The sequence below is a fragment of the Dipodomys spectabilis genome, unplaced genomic scaffold (assembly GCF_019054845.1).
Source record: "Dipodomys spectabilis isolate Male_0828 unplaced genomic scaffold, ASM1905484v1 ptg000277l, whole genome shotgun sequence".
NCBI classification, from domain to species: domain Eukaryota; kingdom Metazoa; phylum Chordata; class Mammalia; order Rodentia; family Heteromyidae; genus Dipodomys; species Dipodomys spectabilis.
The window spans coordinates 523,024-542,488 of record NW_024870954.1 but is presented as its reverse complement, the minus strand read 5'-3'; the positions used below and the strand labels follow the sequence as shown (position 1 = coordinate 542,488).

The 19,465-nt window shown below is 42.9% G+C and overlaps 2 protein-coding genes across 3 annotated transcripts in view; both read right to left on the bottom strand.

Annotated features, from left to right (window-relative positions):
- Nucleotides 1–19,465, bottom strand: part of Esyt2 (extended synaptotagmin 2) — a 96,372-nt gene that overhangs the window by 57,062 nt on the left and 19,845 nt on the right. For both annotated transcript variants that reach the window (XM_042701016.1, XM_042701015.1), the window contains exons 2-6: nt 12,486–12,527; nt 11,164–11,298; nt 6,764–6,840; nt 1,669–1,741; nt 1,391–1,480 (exon numbers count right to left, since the gene is read on the bottom strand). In XM_042701016.1, coding sequence (XP_042556950.1) covers nt 1,391–1,480; nt 1,669–1,741; nt 6,764–6,840; nt 11,164–11,298; nt 12,486–12,527 — 417 coding nt within the window. The remainder of the gene's footprint in view (nt 1–1,390; nt 1,481–1,668; nt 1,742–6,763; nt 6,841–11,163; nt 11,299–12,485; nt 12,528–19,465) is intronic.
- On the bottom strand, nt 17,912–18,211 carry LOC122126406 (guanine nucleotide-binding protein G(I)/G(S)/G(O) subunit gamma-5-like). Its single transcript, XM_042701009.1, has one exon. It carries the CDS (start codon nt 18,209–18,211, stop codon nt 17,912–17,914), a length of 300 nt encoding a protein of 99 aa, XP_042556943.1.

Sequence of the window (19,465 nt, the reverse complement as noted above, 5' to 3'; positions counted from 1 at the left end):
GAGTGCTTGCTTTGCATGCCTGAGGCCCTGGGTTCGATTCCTCAGCACCACATAAGCAAAAAGAAAAAAGCCGGAAGTGGTGCTGTGGCTCAAGTGGCAGATTGCTAGCCTTGAGCTGAAGAGCTGAGGGACAGCGCCCAGGCCAGAGTTCAGGCCCCACAACCGAACTCAAAAAAAAAAAAAATGTATATGTAACAATAATATGTGGCTTATCCAAGTGTTAGGTCAATAAAAAGAACTTTTATGTCTTTTAAAAACACACTACACAAAGCTATATGTGTACTTCATCAAACTCAACCACAGAAAGGGAGGGAAATGCATCTAAAAGGCTGTTGGATTCATCTCCAGTGGTCAGTGGGAGAGCTCACAGTGTAACAGTAACACAGTGTTAAGGAACATAGATTCTGTGTCAGACTAATGTAGGTCTACATGCATGTTCCAATATTGATCAGTGGTGTCACTTTGACAAATAGTTCCTGATCTTAGTTCATGATCAGTAATGGGAAACATTATTTAGCTTTAGGCACATGAGAATTAATTCAGCAAATATCTTAAAATTATACTCAGTGATAGGTGCTGAATCAAAGGTGAGCTATAACCTATACTTTTTTAAAAAACTTTTTTTCAAGGCTAGTTATGATTAGGCACACCTTTAATCTCAGTTACTCAGGAAGCAAAGTTTAGAAAGACAGCCTGGGCAAAAACTTAGCAATACATCCATCTCAACCTGTACAGGTCAGGCCTGGTAGGTCATGTCTATGATCCAGCCATGCAGAAGCACAGGTAAGAGTAATAGTATCATGATCCTGGGTCAGACGTTGGCAAAAAATGCACAACCCTATCTTAAAAATCACTAAAGCAAGCCGGGCGCTGGTGGCTCACGCCTGTAATCCTAGCTACTCAGGAGGCTGAGATCTGAGGATCGCGATTCAAAGCCAGCCCGGGCAGGAGAGACCGTGAGACTCCTACCTCCAATAAACCACCAGAAAACCGGAAGTGGCGCTGTAGCTCAAGGGATAGAGCGCTCGCCTTGAGCTGAAGAGCTGAGGGACAGCGCCCAGGCCCAGAGTTCAAGCCCCACGACCAACAACAACAACAAAAAAATCACTAAAGCAAAAAAGGGTAGAGGCATGGCTTAAGGGACATAGTACCTCTCTGGCAAGTGGGAGGCCTGAGCTCAAACTCCAGGACCGCGGAGGAAGAAGTGGGGGAGTGGAGGAGGAAAGGGTAGGGGAAAGAGGGAGAAGCCTCCATGAAGGTGAAGAGCAATAAAAAATCCATGTGCACTGGAAAGGGGAAACATGAGTTACGGGTATAATTTTGTCTTTCTGTTGTCTGTATTGGTCTTGTTACAAATCGGTAGATAAACACGAGGTAAATAGGGACTTACGGGTTTTCTAAGGAAGAAGATGGACAAAGCTCCCACCAAGGGCATGTCTCCGATGAGCGGCTCCAGGATCACACGCATCGTCCCATGGACCTGCCCTCAGGAAAGCAGAGCAAGTCAGAGAACACAGTTCTACAGGGTCATGCACCTGACTTCATGTTTCTTCCAACTACAACCATAAAGACAAACTTACTTCCAAAACCTACTAAGCAAGTACAAACTTTACAGTTTTCTTCTGATACAACTTGGAGAACTTAAAGCTGAAAATCTGACAAACTTACCTGTATACTTTTCACACCAGCTCTACAAAAGTATCGTTTGATCTCCAAATCAATCTCACAATTTCCTACAAAACTAACACAGAAAAAATTCTGCATTACACGAAGTAAGTGGAAGTCTTTTCTTAATCACTGGTTAAAAACTATAGCTGCTGGGCCCCAGTAGCTCACACCTGTAATCCTAGCTACTAAGAAGCTGACATCTAAGGATCGAGATTCAAAGCCAGCCCATGCAGGGAAGTCTGTGATACTCCTATCTCCAATTAACCACCAAAACACCAAAAGTAGATGGTGGCTCAAGTGGTAGAGCAGTAGCTTTGAGCAAAACAAGTTTGGGCAGTGCCTGGGGCCCTGGGTTCAAGCCCCAGTATTAACACACATGTGCACGCTTTGTGCACTTGTGTACATGCGCACACACACAAACACAAAAGAAGTTCAGGTTTAGCCAGATGCAGTGGTTCCAGCCTGCAATCCCAGCTACTGGGAGAGCGACTATTAGGGGATCTAAGGTAAAATCAGCGGGGAGGACTATGTCCTGCGCAGCAGCTGGCTGCAGTAGCTGGCCAGGTATGGCAGCATGGAGAAGCACAGGTAGGAAGAGTGCAGCCCAGACCAACCGGAACATACAGCAAGACCCTCTCTTGAAAATAACCAATGCAGGGCTGGGAAGGTGGCTCAGTGGTAGAGCACCCGCCTTGTATGCCTGAGGCCCTGGGTTCAATTCCTTAGCACCACATAAGCAAAAAGAAAAAATCCGGAGTGGCGCTGTGGCTCAAGTGGTAGAGCGCTAGCCTTGAACTGAAGAGCTGAGGGACAGCGCCCAGGCCCAGAGTTCAGGCCCCACTACCGGACCCCCCAAAAAAAAAAGAAAAGAACCAATGCAAAAGGGGCTGAAGGTACATCTCAAGTGGTAGACTGCCCATCCTGAAAGTGCCAAAAAAGCCTGAATTTTATTTTACCACTATCATGAAAATAGTGGTATTCTCCCCCCCCCCCCAAAAAAATGCTCACTTAGGTAGTACAGGCTCTGTAATATCAAAAATTAGAAGCAGCAATCTGTTTGGGATTCAGATTTTACTCAATGATTAAGTCATCCCAAACACAAATATGAAACAAGTGTGAATCTACTATGACATCTACTTTCAGTGTAGTCATGCAATGCAAACAGGATCCCTCCCTCCATGGGATGGTATAGGATTTGGCATAACCCAGTTATACTAAAATAAAACGTTGCTAAAACAGGGGCTGGGAAGGTGGCTCAGTGGTAGAGCGCTTGCCTTGCATGCTTGAGGCCCTGGGTTCGATTCCTCAGCACCACATAAAAAGAAAAAAGCCAGAAGTGGCGCTGTGGCTCAAGTGGTAGAGCGCTAGCCTTGAGCTGAAGAGCTGAGGGACAGTGCCCAGGCCCAGAGTTCAGGCCCCACAACCGGACCAAAAAAAAAAAAAAAACCCTGCTAAAACAAATAAACAAAAAGCAGCTAGATGCCGGTGGCTCACACTTGTAATCCTAGCTACTCAGGAGGATGAGATCTGAGGACCATGGTTCAAAGCCAGCCCAGGCAGCAAAGTCTGTGAGACTCTTATCTCCAATTAACCACCAGAAAACCAGAAGTGGCGCTGTGGCTCAAGTGGTAGACTGCTGGCCTTGAGCTGAAGTGTTGAGTGACAGTGCCCAGACACAGAATTCAAGCCCCATGACTGACAAAAAAGAACAAGAATAAGAAACAAGGAAAGGTACTTTTATCATGATAGACTCGGTCCATGGTAAATTCTTTTTTTGTTGTTGTTGGTCGTGGGGCTTGAACTTTGAGCCTGGGCGCTGTCCCTCAGCTCTTCAGATCAAGGCGAGCACACTTAAACCACAGCAACACTTCCAGTTTTCTGGTGGTTTATTGGAGGTAAGAGTCTCACGGACTTTCCTGCCTGGGCTGGCTTTGAACTGGGATTCTCAGATCTCAGCCTCCTCAGTAGCTAGGATGACAGGCGTGAGCCACCGGCACCTAGCTAAATTGCTTTATTTCAATTTTATTGTAAAGGAGATATACAGAAGGGTTACAGTTACATAAGTCAGGTAATGAACACATTCTTTTTGAAGTTACCCCCTCCTTCACTTCCTCCCACTTTACCCCCTCCCCACTCCACCTCCCCCACCCCACCCCGCAAATTGTAAAGCTCTTTTTCTATAGTGTTTAGTGAACATCCCTGCTGAATTGGTTCACCCTTTATCCCATTGTTTCTGTGATTTCCCCTTGCCCTTCTCCTTCCCAAATCAGATAAACATATATAAGACAAAGGGTACAAAAATCGAAAATAATGACAAAAGGTAATAAACCAAAGGAAAAAAGAAAGAAAACAGAAATAAATACAAACAGTACAATAAGAAACATCTTGTTTCCATTTCTTGGAGTTCATTTCAATTAGCATCATTTTGGTAAATTCTTCTTCAAAAGACAATTTAAAAGATATGAAGCTACATGTAACATAAACTTCACTTTTGAAGGGTATGGCTTAGTGTTATTATATACACACATAATGCCACACAACCACCAGCACCACTCATCTTGAGAACTTTCACATCTTGCAAACAAAAATTCTGTATCCATTACCAACTGACTGCTCATTCCTCCTCAGGTCACTGATGCTCACTGCTCTGCTTTCTGCCTTCGCGACTTTAATTACTCAAGGGACTACAAGTAGATTCATACAGTTCCTGTCTTTTTGTTCTGACTTCTTTCAGTTAAACCAATGTCCTTAAGGATTAACCATGTAACATGTGACTGGCTGAGTAATGACTGTCGATACCAAGGTGTATGATGTAGCGTATACCATATACCCCGGGACCTGTCTTGGGACACCTGAGTTGCTTTCAGCTACTATAAATTAAAGTTATGATGTAACAGCAACAAATCTGAGAATTTGGTCACTGTGTGACCATCGTAGAGTGTACCTACCTAAACCTCAATGGCTACAATGTTCCTAGGCAAGGAAATAATGATGGACCGCTGTCATGCGCGCAAAGATGCCATACATGACTGTGATGATGTTGGAACAGTGGTGAACAGGTATCTGTCCAGCCTCTGCTTCCAAGTATTTTGGGAATATTTATGATACGGCCTGAGTGGGTCTTCCAAAAGAACTTTAGCTTTTCAGTACTACAGTCAGTGCTGGGAGGTAGGACTGAATTCTGGGAAAGGAGATCTTATGGATGTAGTAATGTCTTTTTTGCACATGTCCCTCTTAGTTACCTGGAGGATGGGTCTTATAAAGCAAATCTATATTGCATATTCTCACTCCTTTGCCCATACCCAACCTAGGCTTTCCAGTTTCCACCTGAGCTGAAGCAGCGAAAGACCCAATGTAACCACCTGATCTTAAAGATTCCACCTCCAGCACTGTACGCTGAAATAAACTTCTATTCCTTATGGACCACACAGTCTCAGATATTCTGCTGTAGCAACAGAAAAGGACTAAGTCAACACAAACAGAAGTGGAATTGCTGGATCCTATGGTAATTATATTTTTATGGTTTTAGGGGAAACTGCTACAGTGTTTTCAGCTAAACCATTTTAAGTTCCCACCAATAGTACTCAAGTTGTCCAATGTCCATTTCCTCTCTGGTTTGTTGGTAGTTACACTAATGTGAATGAAGTAGTATCTCTCTGTGGTTTACATTTTCCTAATGATTTTGAGTTGAGTATCTTTTTATGTGTGTAGTGATCACTTGTATACCTTCACTGAAGAAAGATCTTGCCAAATGTTTTGTCCATTTTTAATAGCTGCTTAGTTTATGTATGTTATTTTAAAAGTTGTCTATTCTATTAACTTATAGCTCAGATTTATGATTATGGAGACTGCACTAAGTCAGATAGCTTTGGGTAATACTGATATTTTAACAATATTAAGGTATGCAATTCATTAACATAGAGCATCTAAACATTTATATGTACTGTCTTTAATTTCCTTCAGTATTGTTTTCTAGTTTTCATTGTACAAGTCTTTTACAAGCTTAGTTAAGTTTATTCCTAAGACTTTTATATACTTTAATTCTATTAAATGTGGAATGGTATCCTTAGTTTCAATTGTTTATTGGTTCACCGTTTATTAGTGTACAAAAATGCAATTGATTTTTGTGTACAGACTTTGTCTACTTCTACGTTGCTGAATTCATTTACTAGTTCTAACAGGTCTTTTTTGGAATCTTTAGGATTTCCTTCTTAGCATTCTTCCCTCCCTCTCCTCCTCCCCATACCTACTGAGAACTGATCCTGAGTTCTAGTGCTGACTAGGCAGGTACTCTACCATCTGAGCCATACCTCCAGGCCCTTTCTGCCTTGGGTATTTTCAAGGTACAGTCAGTATGGGTTGTGGTCCTCTTTGTACTTCCTGATGTTTCTGGAGATGACAGGTGCATGCCACTGCTCCCAACCATTAAAGATGAAGGTTTACAAACCTCTTTTTGTGACAGCTGGTCTTGAATCGTGATCCCCTGATTTTTACCTACCCATAGAGATTTCTATATAGAAGGACTATATCTTTATGAACAGAGAAAATTTCCCTATCCCTTTCCCATTTGAGTATCATTTATTTCCTTTTCTGGCTATCTGCTCTAGATAAAACATTTGTTTTTATCATAAAATTCTGTGTTTTTGCCTCAAGTGAGACAATTATATAATTAACCTCCTTTCTGTTAATGTGGTGTATTATATTGACTGATTTTCATATGTTTAAGTATCTTTACATTCTAGGAATAAATTCTACTTTGTGTTGTATAACCAATTTAATATGCTGCTGAGTTTAGTTTACTGATGTAGTGTTTACAATTTTTGCATAAAGTTCATAAGGGATATTAGTTGTGTTTAGCTTTCTTTCTTTTCTTATAGCATATTCAATTTCTTTGACACATTTTATGAATGACAATTACCTAGGCTGTTAGGAACTAAAATTCAGAAGGTGAATAAAATTTTGATATACTAGAAAATTTAAATTCCCAAAAAGAACAGTAAGAAGCATGTTCCATCATATCTTCTACCTATGGGAATAGCTAAGTGACATTCTTTGTCATTAACCATGGCAAAATATAATGCAAATAAAAACTTACCTAATTTGAAGGTCCAGAATAATTTGTCTTTTGTCTACATTTTCAGTATATACCTTAACACCATTGACCCTAAGGGGCTGAAATAAGAAGTAACTTATTTTAAAAAACAAGAATTTTTCTTAAAAAACAATATAACAAAGAGGTAACAAGAAAAAGGATTAGCAGCATACTACAGGAATTAATGTTCGACTTTCAGAACATTCTGTTTGGCCTTCAAGAAGTTATTTAGCCTCTGTTTCACAGCTTCCTTACCTGTGATATAAAAACGACAAGGGTACCTACTTCATTAAATTTTGGGGAAGTTAAATGACACAATGAATGTAAAGTATCAAGTATACTGCCTGTCATGTAGTACTCAGTCAACATTAGATATTGTTGTCTCTCCCTTCCTTCCCCCTCTCCCCCCATCTAGTACCAAGCTTTGAACTGAGTCTTGTGCGTTAGCTTGGCTTATTGCTTACAGCTGGCCTTTGTTACAGCCACACCCCCAGTCCGTTTCTAAATCCTATCATCTCATTTCTTTCCATTAACTCTGACCATTTTACTCTATTCCATCTTCACTACATTATTTAAAACATAACTTTCCTTTATTTTTTATTTATGTATCAAAACTTTTCACTTGAGATTGTCATAAAAACGAGGTTTTTGAAGTAAGGAAAGAGGCTGGGAAGGTGGTACAGTGCTTGCCTCGTGTGCAAGAGGCCCTGGGTTCAATTCCTCAGCACTACATAAGCAGAAAAAGCCAGAAGTGGCACTGTAGCTCAAGTGGTAGAGCACTAGCCTTGAGCTGAAGAGCTAAGGGACAGTGCCCAGGCCCAGAGTTCAGGCCCCATGAGTGAGTGAGAGAGAGAGAGAGAGAGACAGAGACAGAGAGAGAGACAGAGACAAAGAGAGAGATAGAAAGAAAGAAAGCAGAAAGAAAGAAAGAAAGGAAGGAAGGAAGGAAGGAAGGAAGGAAGGAAGGAAGGAAGGAAGGAAGGAAGGAAGGAAGGAAGGAAGGAAGGAAGAAAGACAGACAAGTTGGAAAGTTGGATATGACTGTAATTTCCAACACTAAGGAGACAAAATCAGGAGGATCATTGAGTTTGAGTCAACCTAGGCTATATAGAGACCTTGTCTCAGAAAGAAAAAAGACAAATTGTATATGAAATATCTGTGTGTGTGTGTGTGTGTGTGTATGTATGTATGTGTGTGTGTATGTGTCCTGGGGCTTGAAGCTTGAATCCAGGGCCTGAATACTGTCCATGACCTTTTTTACTCGAGGCTAGCACTCTATCACTTGAAGGTTTCTTGGTGATTGATTAGAGATGAGAGTTTCACAGACCCCTGCTCAGGCCAGCTTCAAACATTAATACATGGTAAAGGAAATAGCTCCATAAACACAAAAGGTAGATTTGTAACATATGTCTCAAGGGCCTTCAAACCTTCTTCTCATTTATAAATATGGGACAGCTTTGAAGAAAGTTCTTTACGTTCCTAGTAGCATAGAACTAGATATGAGGAGAACCCTTCAGAGTACAGATGACAGGCTGGGTGTCCCGGTCTCTGACAGAGCTACAAAACTGCATGTAAACTTCACTGGGAATCTGCACCTTTCTTACCACCCAGGTTCCAGGAGTTTCCCTCATGATTCTAGCTAAGATATCTAAAAGCAAGTAATCACTCAGAAACTCAACCAGCTCTGTGGGTCAGTGAAAACGGGGCAGCTCAGACTGACTACTACTACTGTAGATTGCTAGGGTGGGGACTACTTGTCAGAGGTTATAATATCACAGATCCCAAAGAGAATCAAAGATACCCAGTTAAAGGAGCTAGGAACTTTATTACAGCAACGCAGGTCTGGTTCCTAGCAAAGTGGGAGAACGGCCGTGAGCTCTGGGTAGGATGGGTTTTTATAGGGGTAGGTTACCTAGAGTTACATAGACGAGCAATGCAAGGCAGGTCTGGCACATTTTCATTGGTTATGGTTATATGGCCTTAAATTCATTTGTTCTTTATAGTAAATATCATAGTAATAATTTGCAAAAGCCACCCATAGTGGGACCGTGGTCTTCAACTGGAGGACAGTGGTGATGTCACCTGTGGGCTTAAGGCCTTGCTACTGAGGGAAGCAAGCCAAGTTACAGAAGCAAAACATAGCAAAAACACAGCCTTGAGTCACAGGAGCATAAGTAAAACATAATCTTGACTTGGTCAGCATGACAATCCTATCAATGCTATTGACACTACATAGAAATTATTTTTATTGTACTCTTCCAACTAATACAGAAGCTCAGTGCAGCTGAAGACAAACCTCCAGGTGGTCAGTGCCTTCTGCACAGCTGCCAGCCTGGTAAACCTGGATGAGGGAGAGAGGGTCTATTGCTTTTTAGCAAGGATGGAGAAGAGGCTAAGGCTGACCAGCAGTCAGTCTTTGCTTGAGGTTTTTAACGAGAGGTTTTGCCCTTTATCAGTAATTTTGTTCTGTTTTCTGATTTCATATTTTTGTTCTCGTGGACACCCTTCTTTTCCCAGAGAAAGAGGGTTCAGGGCTCAGGAGAGACAGTACATTTCCAACAGCAGGAGGGACTGGGGCCAGACAACAGGGGAAACTTTATGCCAGAGAATAGCCACTCAGATATTACAAGGTCAATGGTGCCAGAACCACTTGTACTATGCAGGACTCTTCCACTGCAATCACTGTTCTCCAAGGGTCCATTAAGTGAGTGTAAAACTCAAAGCACATGCAACAGAACTGAATATCATTGCGTTCTTCCCCAAATAAACCCTGCTGCAGTTAAAATTTTCTGTCTCTACAAACATCAGCATTCTTTCCATTAAGGGACAACAAACTATGATTTGCATGCTATACTTAGCCTTAGTTTTTGTACAGCTCCACAGCAAAGAAAGACTTTTACCATTTTGAAGGATGTAAAAGGGAGAGTAAAGCAGGAAAAGAAAATGCTATCTGAAGCTAAAACATCAATACTGCCCAGAAAGTTTGTGACAGGTACTTTATAGCATTTAAACTTGGAGTTGTGATTCCCAACTGCTGCTGTCACTTTTGGATATGGAAAGTAAAGTAAGCATTACTTTACATGGTCACACAACATCCTGTCCAAGTACTTGGCCATCTGAACAGGATGCCACACCTCAGGAATGTCCAGAATGTGGAGACTTCAAAGCTAAAGGAACCAGCTAGATATACAGGGAAATGCCCCCATGAGCCTCCACTGGGAAACACAGTACTTAGAAGAACTGCACCAAGAGACAATATTCTCAGTATGAACAAGATCAGCTTTCATGGGGAAAGATGACCAGCAGTCTGGAGAGCATGGGATGAACATAACACAGAGCCACCCGAGAGACACTCCCTCAGCCACTCCTGCTACCACCCTGCCTACTGCACGGTGATGCCCACGTTTCCTTTGTGCACTGAGATGTACGAACTGTGTATGTGTTTAATGTAGAGCCAAACTCTGAGTTTTTATTAGGCATATAAAACATGTTATCGTAAACTGTTGCTAATTCTTGGGGCAGACCATACAATCCTTATAAAAACTGGCTTGAAAAATAAAAGGAGAGCTAATATAAACCCCAGCACTTGGGAGGCTGAAGCAGGCACACTGCACGTCTGTGGCCAGCCAAGGCTGCACAGCAAGGCCTTGTCTCAAAAGAAACGTAACTCAGAAAAAGGAGCCTGCCATGATGGAGTCACTTAAATCTAACAGGTGGCTGTTATTAGAAATGACACTGCTTTCCTTTCATAATACAGTCCCATCAATAAAATCTCCTTCCATCTATGTAATGAATAAGATCCTTCAATCAAGATCAGTACCATGAGCTATTACTTTATAACATCTTTTTTTTTTTTTTTGTCTGGTCCTGGAGCCTGAACTCTGGGCCTGGGCTCTGTCCCTCAGCTCTTCAGCTCAAGGCTAGCGCTCTACCACTTGAGCCACAGCGCCACTTCTGGTTTTTTTCTTTTTGCTTATGTGGTACTGAGGAGTCGAACTCAGGGCCTCAGGCATGCAAGGCAAGCGCTCTACCACTGAGCCACCACCCCAGCCCACTTTATAACATCTTAGGAGTAAATATAAATTAACTTTGTTGGCAACTACTGGATCACACTTTAAATGTGTCAGACTGAATTCTATCAGAAGGATCTGGAGTAAAAAGACATGTGAAGGTTGAACTGAGCACAAAAGCACACTCAGAGTGGGGCACACGCAGACTTCCTGTAAGCAGGAAAATTCAGCCCAGGATATACAGAGCAGACCCTAAAGGAACCATACACAAAACACGTATGTTTCTTCTTGGTAAACACTTTCCTCCACAGCATTTGGGGTGGCTTAAGATGTTTTTATATTTCCAAAGCAACCCTACTGTATGCATAAGTAAGGACACAAGAAGTAACTGACCTGATAACCCATGTCCACCTTTGTAAAGCTGAAGGTACTGAGGTGAGCATTTGCTCCCCGAACAGCTGGTTCTATGGTTTCTCGAAACAGCTTCTCTATAAATTGGCAAATAAAAGGCCACATGTGTTTTACAGTCTGGAAGGAAAAAGAACTCATGTTGATCACTGTAATTCAAAGTAACACTGGAGTCACAATGAAAAATTGTAATTCTGTAGTTTATTAAAATCCATTTCTGGCTCTTTTCTAGCTCTCTCTGCTCTCTGTACTCTCTCTACTCTCTCCCTGTTCTTTTCTAGCTCTTCTCTCTCTCTTTCCCAGCTCTCCCAGCTCTCTTTCCCAGGCCTTTCCCCACCACATGGAGGACCAAGATGACCTGGTGCCAGCCGGAAGGATGAATAAACCTACCCCTTACCTGAATACCACGTGAGTGCTGCTGTTCTTACTCGGCTACCTCTCTCTCTGCTCTTGTCTAGCTCTTCTCAAGCTCTTTTCTCTCTCTTTCCTCTCTCTCTTTCCTAAGCCTTTCCCAGCTGCGTGGAGTGCCAACCTTGCCTGGTCCCAGCAGGTCTACTGAATAAACTACCCCTTACCTGAAAAAAAAAACAAAAACCCATTTCTACAGAAAAGAAGGGGGAAATGGTCTTCTTGTTATGTATACTTTAAAGTTTAACCTAAACTTACCACAACAACCAGGCATCAGTGGCTCAAGACTATAATCCTCACTATTGGGAAAGCTAAAACCTGGAAGATTTTGGTTCAAAGCCAGCCTGGGCAGAAGAATCTAAGAGATTCCATTTCCTAAACTGGCCAATATGCTCTTGTGTCCTATCATTGCTAGAAATCTTAAAACTATATCTTAATATTGAAATTTTTTCGACAAACTTCTAGTTCTGCAAAGTGCTATCTAGTATTCACTATATAGATCTACAGATGCACAATACACAAGGTAAACAGACCCAATTCCAGTACACCAATTAAGAAACGTTAATAAAAATATTGTATGTTGTTCTGCTTTTTGAGTTACTTAGCTCTGCTTGTGATCACTGTAAAATTGACTTCAGCATGCTCCACTCAGGAAGGAAGACACAAGCCAGTGGTGACGCAATGCAAACACACCATGTTTTCTCAGCCTAATGACACAGCTCTTCCTCTTTGAAAGGAATGTAACAAACCACTTACAATTGGGTTTTCTGCTGAGAAGTCAGCCTCTCTCGCATTTGAAAGAACTCAAAGGGTGCCACAGTGAAATCCCCAAATAGGCAAAGATGGTTTCTCATCTTAATTCCCACTGATAGATGGTATTTGTAATATTCTAATCTTACCTTATTTAGCCATTCTGCTCTTTCAGTGTCTGGAAAATGAACCTAAAAGAAAAAATGCACATACATGACTTGAAGCCAGACAACTGTAAATAAAATGTCCCACAGGCTATTTTGTATTCTAATTGTATGCCTTATGTTTACATCATGTTTCTTTTAAAACACCCAGCTCTAATGCCCTGGAGCCAAAATGTGGGGCACCTGGCTCAGCACATTCCGGAATTCAGAGCTTCCAGAGCCTTTTCTTCCTCCTAAGGTCCAGAAGGAAAGCCCCAGGCAGCTGAAATATACACGAAAAGGACCTCTTCCTTTTAAAAAGAATTATCAACAATGTCATCATTATGTTCTAGAAATCCAGTCTTTTTTTTTTTCTTTTTGCTTATGTGGTGCTGAGGAATTGAACCCAGGGCCTCAGGCATGCAAGGCAAGCCCTCAACCACTGAGCCGCCTTCCCAGCCCCTAGAAATCCAGTCTTAACACACTACCATTCTCTTCTGCTCTCCTCCTCCGCCCCATCATGAGGCTCTTTTCCACTCAGTCTCCCGCACTTTCCCAACTGCATGCTATAATTTTAATTTTCTATGAGCAGCACCTGTGGATTAAAGAAGTATTTAAAAGGCTAAAAGAAACCTAACTATTGTAGGGAGGGGAATTCTCTGTTGGAGCTAAGATTAAAACTACCCGCAGAGGAGGGCTTTCAAAGAAAGAAGAGCACGCAGACCACTGCTGTGAGCACACACTGTGGTGTAGAGATACAACAGATGACAGGAGTTTGTGCTGGTGACTGAGAAGGGTTTGGTGGCTATAATTTTCCTAAGCTACAAAGAACCCAAGTCAACACCCTCACCTCATCTCCAGGCAGGCTAAATTGGACCATACAGAAAACCCAAGGTAGGCAGTGTTAGTGAAAGCAGCTCCCTTCCCATAGCTTAGTCCATGCCTTCCCTTCTCCACAGCTTAGCATGCCCCTTTCCTAGGCAACACCAGGCCCCTGTAGTAAAGGCAGTAAGCAATCATCTTCCAGCCCCCTCTACCTTGGGATGGCACTTCTCTAGGGCAGCTGCCACCACAGAAGGCAACTAGAGCCCCTTGAAGTGATTTTCAGGCCTGGGCAGCTGCAGGACCCTTATCTACTATTTGGACAGCAGCCATAAATCCTAGTCCAACATGATGAAGCTCCTGGCACACACGTCCATACCAGGTCTCCGCCTCCTAGCCCCTTCCAGCCCCTCCTAATCCTCCTAGGTTATATAGGTCACCTTAGACATAGGCGGTACTTCTCATTCTTCCTTGTGAGAAGGAGTCTTACCAGCCCCATTTCCCAGCTATAAGCCTTTCTTTGTTCTCTGTACCTGTATGTCTGCATGGTTCTCTGGCAAAGTCTATTCATCTTAATTTTGCTCACAGGCAGAATTTATTTTCATGGGGGAGAGAGTCTATAAAAAAGGCTCGCAGGGCACCGGTGGCTCACCCCTGTCCTCCTAGCTACTCAGGAGGCTGAGATCTGAGGATCACGGTTGAAAGCCAGCCAGGGCAGCAAAGGCCATGGGACTCTTATCTCCAATAAACCACTCAGAAAACGAGAAGTGGCACTGTGGCTCAAGTGGTAGAGCACTTGCCTTGAGCTGAAGAGCTGAGGGACAGCGCCCAGGCCCAGAGTTCAAGCCCCACGACCAACAAAAAAAAAAAAACAAAAAGGAGTCTCATCTGAGAAACAGTTCTACCTCTCATGGTTGAGAAAATGGGGCCTTAGTCCGACATAAGTAACAGCACATCAGCTCACAGAAGCCCTGCAGTGACTCTATCTCCTGAGCCTCAGCAGAGGAGCACACAGCTGCTTTGGCATTGGTAGTATCATGGGTTCCCTTTTGTCTGCAAGCCTAAGCAGGCATTATTCTGTTGTACCACACCACATCACATGACGTACTTAATTTGCTTGAACCATAGGTAGGCTAGAATGAGCTGAAATAAAATGTTCCTAAATTAAGTTAGTTCGGATCCACTCGAAAACAAAACACTGAAGGGTAAAAACCTTTTCTAACTAAAACAACGGCTTACAAGCTGGAAAAGACAATACTCAAAAAAAGGCAAGGGTCGTGGAAAGAGAACTGGAGATGATCATTCAATTCTGGGGACGTGCTTCTGAGACCACAGAGAGGCGAATTTTGACCCAAGAATATTATATTCTCCTGTAAGGAACAGGAGGAAATTTGGGGTGTATAACTGGAGGATTTGTGAGACTTTTTAAAATTCATCTGCAATTGGTACAATGACATTTCTTTATATTACTGTAAATGACCTCAACCGTAAAAGTCACGTCAACAAAGGGTGGGCCAAGTATTACACCACACATTCAGCCATGATCCCTCCCAACTTACTAAGAGGCTGTCTGTCTCCCTTACTGCCCCCCTTCTTCTAAGCCCAATGAACAACGGTGGCAACAGGAACACACACACACACACACACACACACACAAATACACCTTCTATTTAGTGACAGCCAAAACTTCATGTGCTCCTTCTGTAATTTCATAGCAAATACTAAATAACATCTCTGAAGTATCTACCTAACATCTGAATGCTCTTGCCTTTCTTTGATGTCTGTCTACATCAACTTCCCTTCAAGACCTCTCCTTTCCAGACTTCCCAACTACACTAAATTTAGCTGCCAAAACAATTCTAGAAAATGAGAATTTCATTTCGATTTGCTTTCGCAAAGACTCGAGCACCTACTTGTTTATCGAATAGTTCAACTTCCTCAAGCTGATCTTCACAGAGCGCTAACATTTTCCCCAGCTTACTCTCTAATGTCATGTCTGTCACATTCCTGTGGAGTCTAGCCAAAGCAGCACGGCTGACAGGGATCCCTCGTGAGCTTCTCCACCAACCTCTCATCTTCCCAACACACGCTGCCAGCACTGACCTAGAGCCAGAGCTTGATGCAGGTCCAGGCAACTTCCTGTTTGTGACACCACTAGAGCCAAACTGCTCCGGTGCCCACAGTACCTTAACTCTCCATAAATCTGCACCAGTCACGGCAACATTCTGAGTGAATCAGGGTCAGAATCCTCAACTCCTGTCTCCCTTAAAGTCACAGGCCTTCCATCTTCTCTCCACCAGACTTCCCACAAAATCTGTAGCTTACCTGACCTAGTATGGTAATAATTCCTAAATGTTTTAGTCACCATATTATATAAAATTCCTGTTTCCAAATACTATCAAATGTACTATTTTCTAAAAAAACTTCAGCTAGGTGCTGGTGGCTCACACCGTCATCCTAGCTACTGAGAAGGCTGAGATCTGAGGATTGTGGTTCAAAGCCAGCCCGGGCAGGAAAGTCCATAAAACCATGAAATGGTTAATTCATCTTCAATTAACCACCAGAAAACCAGAATTGGCTCAACTGGTAGAGCGCTCGCCTAGAGCTGAAGAGCTCAGGGACAGCGACAGCGACCAGGGCCAGAGTTCAAGCCCCACAACTGACCAAAAAAAAAAAGATTTCAAAAATCATGAGAAAGTACCATGTCTGGTAATGTAAGATAGAGCCAAATTTCCCTACAAATAAAAACTGATGAACAGATGATATATTCTTTAAATAGTTTGCACATACAATCTACATATATGTATGTAAATACACATATAAGTTATCATGTCTGTAAGTGCACAAGAGTACAAGAATATATACTGAAACCAGTAACAAAAAGAACAAGGCTTCACTTTTTCCACTATGTCTATACTTCTGAATTCCTTTTGAGAAGCATAAATTACTCTTGTAATTGAAGATTCAAATTAAGAAAATACCACATACTGAATGTGGTGGTACATGCCCATAGTCCAAGCACTGGGAGGCTGGGGCAGAAAGGTTGTGAATTACAGGCCTGTCTGGGCTTCTTACTGGAGCCCTTCTCCAAAATAAACAAGGAAGGAAGGGAGGGAAAGAGGGAGGAAAATGTTTTTGACACAGATGTACTATTTTTTTTCAAAATAAACAAAATTAAGTGAAAATTGAGTTATCAAAATTAAACCAGGCTTTAGTTACACTAGAAGAGGTAGTTATTGGAAATAGGATTTTCCTACAGCAAAAGTATTCCAGTCAGGCCCTGATGACTCACACCTATAATCCTAGCAACTAAAGAGGATGAGGATTATGGTTGAAAGCTAGTCAAGTCTAGAATGTCTCTGAGATTCCTATCACCAATTATTAGCTAGCAAAAAGCTGGAAGTGGAGCTATAGCTCAAGTGGTAAAGCACCAAGCTTGAGGCCCTGAATTTAAGCTCCAGTATGAACATAATTACACAAAAGTTTTCACGTTTTATTAGCAAGAAAAATTTGAAAAAAAAAAGAAAAATTTTGATTATGTCAAGTTTTAAGGACAAAGCATAGCTGTGTTGACCAAATGCCCTTCTGGCTGGACAGGCGAAGTATCCCAATCTCCCTGGGGCCGGTGGGACACAAACCCACGATCAGCTAAAGAAAGGAATCACCAACACTCAGTCAATCAGGCTAGGAATCAATAATAGCCATGGTGACTAGCCCTCACTATACCAAGACAGTGAAGAACAGCGGTGAGGTCAAATAGCTCAGGGAACCTAAAGGCAAGGCCCATGGGGGCCACTCACAGGTGACAAACAAGTTACAAAAGCAGAATAAATGGGGATTATAATTCCGGTAACCAAGGCAATAAGTCATCAAAGCAAAGTAAGATGGCTGAGCTTGCAAACATCCTGATGCCTGACTCTCTACTTTACTCAAGGCTTTATCTTTGAAATTTAACATTTGGCCCTTTTTTTTTTTTTTGGTCGGTCGTGGGGCTTGAACTCTGGGGCTGGGTGCTGTCTCTGAGCTCTTCAGCTCAAGGCGAGTGCTCTACCACTTGAGCCACAGCACCACTTCCGGTTTTCTGTGTGGTTTATTGGAAATAAGAGTTTCATGGACTTTCTTGCCCAGGCTGGCTTTGAACCATGATGCTCAGATCTCAGCCTTCTGAGTAGCTAGGATGGCAGGAGTGAGCCACCAGCACCAGGCTTGGTCTATTCTTAATACAAATGGTCAAGTTTCAGTAACTGTCAGACCAGTTTTGTTCTATTTTTATTTTCATGGTTTTTTTTTATTTTTATTTTTTATTGTGAAAATACTGTACAGAGGGGTTACAATTACATGGGCAAGATAATGAGTACTTTTTTTTTAACCTTTACATTAAGTATTTTATTGTATGCCATTGCCAGTGTATATAAAACAGTTAACTTTGTGAAATAGAAATTCATGAAAATTCAGAGAGGTAGATGTTAAGGACTGACATTAAGTAGAAGTTGGTATTTTATGGCACGTGTGTTACAGAGAAGGTTCTGTACAGGCTTCAACTTTCTCTCTCTTGAATATTCACTGGTTCATAGGAAATAGTCTGGAGATCCTTTGAAAGATTTACTGGACTACAAAAAGGAGCAGACTTTCTGGGGTCTGAAGGGATTTGTACTTGAAGACACTCCAGTCAGCAGTGGATCATGTTGAGCATTCTGCAGACAGAATTGTTTCAAGTCTGCAGCTGCCTGAGAAACCTTCACGCGGTTGAGCCCGGCCTCCATCCGGAGCTGCTGAACCACCTTCTTCATCGCGGCGACGCTGGAGGACCCAGACCTGGCGCCCGGGAGCCGAGGCTGCCGCGTCGGAGCGAGGGGCGGCGGGCGGCGGGGCCAGACGAAGGGGCGGCGCGCGGCGGGGCATGAGTACATTTCTTATCAAGCATTGTAGCCTCCTCCTTTGTTTCCCCTTCCCATCCTCCCCCCTCTCCGCCCTCCTACCCAATCCTCCCCGCTCCCCCCCACCAACGTTGTGAAGTTCGTTTTCGACACCAGTTTTGTTCTATTCCCAGGGCCTGTACCTATGTTCCTCAGGTTACCTGGGACTTGTGTGTCCTAGTTAAATTTCCTTCTTCCTTGGTCTAGTACCCTATCTTCTTAATTTTGACCTGGTCCTAACAATTTCACATTTTATATTCTTTCTTTTTTGGGGCGAGGGTCACCACACGGGGTGCTCTGCAGTTGAGTGCTTCTCCCTTCCAACACTGACTTCAGGGGCTCTGTCATGCTTGATGCCACGGTGGCCCCCCAGAGCACATCTGGTTAGAACCACTGTGCCTGTCCACTCAAGGCAGCACAAGAACAACTTCTGACGATTGTGAGCTCAAGCCTCAGACAATGCATTTCCTTCGCAGAGCCATCCTTGTTTGGCATGCGTTAGCTGCTTCCCTAAAGAACCCATGTATCCAGCAATTAGGGTCTGTTCCTGTCCCAACCAAAGGGCACATGTGGGGAGGGAGGAGCAGTACCTGCCCCTGGAAGGTTCACGAACAGTCCTGCCATTTTTGGGGGTTTGGGGGGAATGGGGAGTATGGTACTGGGGATTGAACTCAGGATACTTCCAAGGCAGGTACTCTACCATGTAAGCCATGTCTCCAGCCTCTCTCTCTTTGCCTTCATTACTTTTTGAAGTGGGTCTTGTGTTACGGCCTGAGCTTCAACTCTAATGTCTGTGTTTCACCAAGTCAATGAGGATGACAGTTGTGTGCTGCTGTGCTCAGCAATTGTGCTATTCTGGATTGGAGTAACAGGTTTGTGCCTCCACGCCCAGCCATGGGTTGAGATGCAATCTCACAAACTCCTTCTTTCCTGGGCTGCCCTTGAACCACATCTCCCAACCTCTGCCTCTCATGAGGGTTGAGGTGGAAGGACGGAGCCCCAGTGCCCAGGCCCAGCTTCCCATACTTCTTTACAGCTTCCAAAACCCTTGTGGATACAGTTGCTAGAACAATCTTTTGTCTTAAAATTAGTCTTTGACTCTGAATTTCTGATACAAAGATCCTAAATCTCAGAATTTCCTAGGTGACAGGACCATCTCTTGTTCTAATCAGGTGAGTACTGCTGGGTTCCTGGCTAGCTTCAGGATGGGGGCAGGAACTGAACTTCCAGCCAGCCACCCTCCTCCCA

Coding starts and splice junctions, on each gene's coding strand:
- LOC122126406 (XM_042701009.1), bottom strand. CDS start 18,211: ATGTACTCATGCCCCGCCGCGCGCCGCCCCTTCGTCTGGCCCCGCCGC.